Source organism: Capsicum annuum, chromosome 1 (assembly GCF_002878395.1).
Source record: "Capsicum annuum cultivar UCD-10X-F1 chromosome 1, UCD10Xv1.1, whole genome shotgun sequence".
Classification (NCBI taxonomy): Eukaryota; Viridiplantae; Streptophyta; class Magnoliopsida; order Solanales; family Solanaceae; genus Capsicum; species Capsicum annuum.
In genome coordinates, this window is record NC_061111.1 from 1764187 (window position 1) to 1771580 (window position 7394).

The 7394-nt window shown below is 32.8% G+C and overlaps 1 protein-coding gene across 1 annotated transcript; it reads left to right on the forward strand.

Annotated features, from left to right (window-relative positions):
* Window positions 1-5103, forward strand: LOC107855302 (probable inactive receptor kinase At4g23740). The gene is made up of 2 exons (XM_016700297.2): window positions 1-2465; window positions 4066-5103. The coding sequence occupies exons 1-2, from the start codon at window positions 1193-1195 to the stop codon at window positions 4731-4733; spliced, it is 1941 nt and encodes a 646-aa protein (XP_016555783.2). The 5' UTR covers window positions 1-1192; the 3' UTR covers window positions 4734-5103.
* The last annotated feature ends 2291 nt before the right edge of the window (window positions 5104-7394 follow it).

Consider the following 7394-nt stretch of genomic DNA (forward strand, 5'->3'; position numbering starts at 1 on the left):
AAAAAAAATCAGAAAAATGTTTTTGATTAAAACATGATAATTGTACTACACTGACCATCTCCATACGCTCCCATTCACGAGCAATGCACACCATTTTTTTTCTCTTTCCCACCGATTAAATCCATCCTGATTTCTCCATGAACAAGAGCAGTAGTGAGAAATTCAAGAAAATTTGAGCATTTAGCATTTTTTTTTTCTTGGTTTTGGCATTCAGATGGAAAGTAAAAGCATAAAGAACAAAAAGAAAAGCTTCTTCTACAGATTCTGACTATATAACAGCTGCTTTCATTTAAAAATTACACACTTTTTGACCCTAAATTCTCCTATTTCAAACCTTGTGAGTGTGACCAACAATTTTTTAATCTCATTTTTCAGAACCCCACATTGCTTTTTTTGCAGACACCAGTCTTGGGAATTTGACTCTTTTTTCCTACTTTCTTTACACCTATATATATACATATGCATATTCATGTTGTTGTTGTCAGAGTGCATTTCCTTTTTCTTATCTTTTTTTCACTTTTAAGCTTGTGCTAAGTTTTGCTACTACTACTTCCTTTGTTGTGTATCTTCAAAAAAGCTTATGTTTTTGAATTAAAGTATTGAGCTTTAGATTTCCTAGCTTAGTGTAGATTGAGGGTGTTGTAGAGTTTTTGAAAATAGTTGGAAAGTGATGTTCTTTTCTTGTTCTTATGTGACTATAAAAGCTAAGTTCTTGAAGGGTTTTGAATTAAAGTTTTGAGCTTTGAGGGTGTTGTAGAGTCTTTGAAATAGTTGAAAAGTTTTGAGCTTTAGATTCTTGAATCTTGATGCTCTTTTCTTGTTCTTGTGTGACTATAAAAGCTAAGTTTTTGAGGGGTTTGAATTAAAGTCTGGAGCTTTAGATTTCCTTTTGTTGTATTGAGGATGTTTCAGAGTCCTTGAAATAGTTGAAAAGTTTTGAACGTTGAGATTCTTGAATCTTGATGCTCTTTTCTTGTTCTTGTGTGACTGTAAAAGCTAAGTTCTTGAAGTGTTTTTAATTAAAGTTTTGAGCTTTAGATTTCCTTTTGTGGATTGAGGGTGTTGTAGAATGTAGAGTCCTTGAAATAGTTGAAAAGCTTTAAACTTTAAGATTCTTGATGCTTTTTTCTTCTTCTTATGTGACTACAAAAGCTAAGTTTTTGAGTGGTTGGGGGCATTCAGAGTGTTTGAAATGGTTAAAGTTTTGAGCTTTAGGTTCTTGACAATGGAATGGTGGGGGATTTTTTCTTTGTGTTTCTTGGTGGGGTTGTTTCTTTTGTCAGAAGGCACTGATGCTCTTCTTGAAAATGATAAGCAAGCATTGTTGGATTTCGTTAACCAGTTGCCTCATTTTCACCCTTTGAACTGGGATGCAGATTCTTCAGTTTGCAAGAATTGGACTGGAGTTGGCTGTAATGAAGATGGTTCTAGAGTAATAGCATTGAGGTTACCTGGGGTTGGGTTCAATGGTCCAATTCCTAATAATACATTGAGTCGTTTGTCTGCATTGCAGATCTTGAGTCTTAGATCTAATGGCATCAATGGGAGTTTCCCTCTTGATTTTGGTAACCTCAAAAACTTGTCTTATCTTTACCTTCATTACAACAATTTCTCAGGTCCTTTGCCTTTTGATTTATCTGTTTGGAAGAACCTTACCAGTTTGAACTTGTCAAACAATAGATTCAATGGCACCATTCCTAGCTCGATATCGGGTTTAAGTCATCTTACTTCCCTGAATCTTGCTAACAATTCACTTTCCGGTACCATTCCTGATATTAATTTGCCCAACTTACAGCTATTGAATTTGTCAAACAATAACCTTATAGGTACTGTGCCAAAATCACTTCAAAGATTTCCAAAGAATGTGTTCATTGGTAATGATGTGTCCTTACTTGGCTACCCCGTCTCTAATTCTTCTAATGTTTCCCTGCCTCAGCAACTAAATCCGAAATCCAAGAATGATGGTAAATTGAGTGAGAGAGCTTTGCTTGGGATCATAGTAGCTAGTTGTGTAATTGGGATTCTTGGATTTGGTTTCTTGATGGTTGTTTGTTGTTTTAGAAGGAAAAAAGATGATTTGTTTCCCGGCAAGATGGAGAAGGGAGATATGTCTCCTGAAAAGGCGATTTCGAGGAGTCAAGATGCTAGTAATAGATTGGTTTTCTTTGAGGGTTGTAATTATGCATTTGATTTAGAAGATTTGCTTAGAGCTTCTGCGGAGGTATTGGGGAAGGGCACGTTTGGTATGGCGTATAAAGCGATATTAGAAGATGCTACCACAGTGGTTGTGAAGAGGTTGAAGGATGTAGGTGCTGGGAAGAAGGAGTTTGAGCAACAAATGGAGATTGTGGGAAGCATAAAACACGAAAATGTAGTCGAGCTTCGAGCATATTACTATTCAAAAGACGAAAAGCTTACTGTCTCTGACTATTTCAGTGAGGGTAGTGTTGCTGCAATGCTCCATGGTATGATCACTTTACGCACTCTCTATAGCTTTAACCTTTTTTAACTATGTCATTTCTTTATAAATTTTCTTGCAGATTCATGCCGCTCCTTTATTTAACGAGAATAGGTATTACTAATTAGTAACTTCTCGTATGATTGTCAAAATCAGTTATTTGTTATCCCTAACTGTGTTGCTCAGACTCTTCAAAATGCTGCCAGGTGCATGTCGGATCCTTCAAAAGTAGTACATATATGGAGGATCCAACATAAGTATGACAACATTCTTGGAGAGTCCGAGTTGCATAGTCCCTAAGTGAGATCTTACGATCAGTCATGTGTTTAGTGAATCGAAAAACATATAGCAATTAAAAACAACATAGAATCTTCCAATCTAAAGGCCAACTAATATAAATTGTTGTGTTATGGGTAGGGCCAAGTGGGAATCCTCTGAGGTATATATATATTGTATGTTCCATATATTATTCTCTTTCCAGCTTAACAGTTAGTTGTACCTAAAATGTGGATGATCCTAACATGTGGTTTAGCATCTCTGTGGGGCAGTGACTCCTTTAGATAATCAAAATCATATCTCTATTTTATAATTCCACAACATATTTTACTATACAAATCATTGTCAATCCTCCTTTGTCGCTAGAGTTTTTCGATTATTACACTATTTGACTGAATTATTTCATAGTATGTAGATAATCATTTTTGATCTCTATCCGCCTTTTCTATAGCAAGTCAAAATCGTTCATAATTCTGTCGAGGTCCCAGCTTCCTTTTACCCAATTCTTTGTCCACCAGGCAAATTGCGCATGATGTCAAAGTGCATGAACGGCTAAGCTTTACAGAGAATTTTGTTTGAGTTTGTTGGCATCTTTCATTACCATTATCACTGGTGGGACCTGATTTGATTGACTAGAAGTTTAGATTAAGGAATCCTAAGCTATTGTCAACCTTAATATGCTTAGAATATTTTGAGAACGTGACGACAAAAGGCTTTATATGTTGCATATTTACTCTCCTATTTTTGCTGTTAGAGTTAGGAGTTCTGTTCTTCTCAAACCAAATGGAGTAAGATCGAAACTTGTTGAAAGTACAATTTCGGCCACAAAAGAAAAAGAAATTCATAGGAGTGCTATGTGTAACTTTCCACTAAGATGATAAGTCCTGCAAGGGATATTTTAATTTGAAGTGCTTCGCAATTTGGTTATTCTAGGTTAAACGACTGACTAGGAGCTTCAAGGCATATTGATTACTCTATTGTTTGTCATGTTATAGAATGACAACTAAAAAAAAATAAACAAACGAGAGATAGAGGATTGAACTCCCGATCCTTTGCTTTTGTTAAAATTGGAATACCTGTGGTGTTACATTCTAACGGGGCACTGATAGGTCGCCTATTTCTTCTCGTCTTGAATCAAAAGAGACAAAAATGCTTTTAAGCCAGTTGTTTCCTTCGTAGTTCTTGTGAAACTTGTTCTTGCATGCATGTTACCCTTAACCTTGTACAAACACGGTATGATAGAAAGACATCTGTGATCTCTGTGTTTACTGCTATCTAATATTGCTTTTGCTAGTTGGCTGCGCCGACACCTATTAATATGCAACTTGTAGGTAAACGGGGAGAATACAGGAACCCTTTAGACTGGGAAACTCGACTTAGGATAGCAGTTGGAGCATCGAGAGGTATTGCTAGGATACATGCTGAGAATGGTGGGAAGCTAGTCCACGGAAACGTCAAATCCTCAAATATCTTTCTGAATTCAAAACAATACGGTTGTGTATCTGATGTTGGTCTGTCAACAATAATGAGCTCGTTAGCTCATCCAGTTGCTCGTGCTGCTGGTTTTCGTGCCCCAGAAATAACAGACACACGGAAAGCCACACAACCTTCTGATGTGTACAGCTTCGGTGTGTTGTTATTGGAGCTTTTGACAGGCAAATCCCCCATCCATACAACAAACGGAGATGAGATCATACACTTGGTCCGATGGGTTCACTCAGTGGTCCGAGAGGAGTGGACTGCTGAAGTATTCGACTTGGAACTGTTGAGGTACCCGAACATAGAGGAAGAGATGGTCGAAATGTTGCAAATCGCAATGTCATGTGTGGTAAGGATGGCAGATCAAAGACCAAAAATGTGTGAGGTTGTTAAAATGATCGAGAATGTTCGTCCCACGAGCTTAGAGAATCAGCTTTCATCTGAAGAAAAAACAGAAAATTCAACATCAAGAGCAGCAGCAGCCACACCAGTGCTTGAGACACAATCTGATTCTCAATGAGCCATTTTTATCACAAGTTTACCATCTTAATTCATGTTGAAAATGCTTTAACTTTTCACTCTCTCAGTGAACAATATGAAATTCTTGTAACTTGATCCCACTTCATGGAAAGAGTGCACCAGTAGTCACTCTTTTTTAAGGCTATCTTGAAATACTACTTTGATTGTAAATTTTAAACTTCTTTTTCTCACTCTCAAAGTATCATCTCTTCCATGTTCTTCTTGACTTAGTGGTCACAAGAACATGGTGGATGTGAGACGAATTCAAGATTTAGAGTCAGTAGTAAGTTTCGAGTAGGTGTGTGGATTATTCATTTGTCATGTTATTTGTTCTCTTCTTAATTGTTTTTAATATTGTTTCTTCACTACCATATTTACTTTACATACTTGATTTTTGATATGCTTACTTGAACCGAGAATTTATTAAAAACAATCTCTTTATCTTCACAATTTCCGAAATCGAATATTCAAGCAGCCTTCAATGGTTGATAATAGATTAATTGAAAACTCCCTTGTTATATCTATACGTAAGCCGGTAGTCTATCAGAAATAACCTTTCTATCTTCCAAGGTAGAAGTAAGGTATGCGTACACATTATATACCACAGACTCTAGTTATGAAATTACACTGATATGTCGTTGTATGGAAACATTGAAGGAAAAATTTTGAGTAAGTATATAACATGGGCTAGTTTACTAATATATAAATGGAAAAACTACAAGAAATAACATACTTAAGACTTAAATTATAAAAAATAATAATAATTTAATAAAATTATATTTTGTAGCAAATATATTATTATTTTAAATGTGGTCCCTCACTTACTACTCAAAGAGTTACCATGTATAAGATTTCTTTTTTATGTCACTTCTCTTTCTATTTTCTTTAACTAATTTTTACTTTATCTTTTATTAACTTAAATCTCTTAGATTCCCCTTTCAATTTTTTTCCTTTCCTCTAAATTACTCTTATTTAACTTAATAGATTTCTTTTCCGAATCAAACTCAATTATGAACATTAATATCTTCATGACATTCAAAATTTTAAAATATCACTCTCTTATATCTTTAACTTTTTTATCTTGCTAGTTTTTTAATTTTTTTTGTTTTATTTTTTTAATTTAATTTTTTTCATTCCACTTTATTTTCTCTCTTCTAGTTCTTTTTTTTTTTTCCTTTTTTTCTTTTTTCATTTTCTTATTTTTTCCTTTCTCATATTTTTTTTTTCGTTTTCTTCTTCTTTTTTTATTTTTTGTTTTTTTCTCTTTTGTTTTTACACTTTTATTCCTAGTTTCTATTTCTCTTTCTTCTTTTCTTTTCTTTTTCACTTCTTTTTTTCAGATTTTTATTTTTCGTTTTCATCTTTTTCTTTTTTTTTTCTTTTTTTAATTTTCTTACTCTTCTATCTGGGACTTTGAATTAAAAGGGACAAACAAGTTTCCTAATTAACTTAAAACAATTTAATGTTGTTTGATAACATTTTTATGTCTTTAACCATTTTTTTTGGTCAATTTTGTTTTCAGCAGATAGTTTTTCTAAATATTTAGTATGTGAGTTTTAAAAAAATAAAGACAATTGTACTATTTCATCGAATTAGATGAAAATCTAACCGATCGAGTTATTATTTGTTCAAACTCGATTTTAATACGTTAAATAGTAATTAAAAAATTCAAATTTTATCGGATTGTATAGTCGATTAATATGTTTGTATATTCAGAATAGTGAAATTGTAATGTACTGATTTTTATCTGTATATATTATTTTCGTTTGTATATGTTGATTATGTTTGTATATTTACAGGTCTGTATATGTATTTTAATTGTATTTTTCAGTCTCTGCATATGTATTTTTCTGTTCTCCATATGTATTTTACAGGTCTGCATATGAATTCATAGGTCATTATATATATTTTTCATATTTTTTAACTTTGTATATGTATTTTATGCAAATCTATACATATATCTTTCATAACACATATGAAAATGCATTATTTAATTGAAATCAAATACATATATATTTATATAAAATTTTTAGCAAGTACATATACATAAATTGTGCATGTATTAGTTATTTGTAATGTCATTATATCTTTTTTTTACTATACATTTACCTAGTTATGTATTGTTATTTATATACAATACTTCTAAAATGGTCCCATTCATGCAATACATTTTCAGTATTTTGATTACCTATATGTGTATATATATATAGTTGTCATTTTTATTGTAGAGATTTTGTGTTCTATATGTTTATATATGAATATGAGTTAGATATGTATTTCTGTAAATACATATGCAGATATATATGTATGTTTTGTACTGTAAATACATATGCAAATCTATATATCTATTTATTTTGTATATTTTTTAAATATGTATATATATGATATAGTGATACAAGACAAACAAGAGGAACACGAAACAGCCACAAAAACAGTCCAATACACCCTCCAAAATAGTCCACAAATCACAACAAATCGTAGACCAAATGGAGACCTCACTCGGATTCGACAAATACAACAAGAATACAAGAAACAAAGGTGTATTTGACACCAAAAACAACCACAAATCGTGAAGAACAAGATGACAATAAGAACATAAATTTTCGGATTCAACAAGACTTAAAAACAGTCCACTACAAACAATAACAAGATTACAATAATA

Coding starts and splice junctions, on each gene's coding strand:
- LOC107855302 (XM_016700297.2), top strand. CDS start 1,193: ATGGTTAAAGTTTTGAGCTTTAGGTTCTTGACAATGGAATGGTGGGGG. Junction 2,466..4,065: donor TGTTGCTGCAATGCTCCATG/GTATGATCACTT, acceptor TGCAACTTGTAG/GTAAACGGGGAGAATACAGG.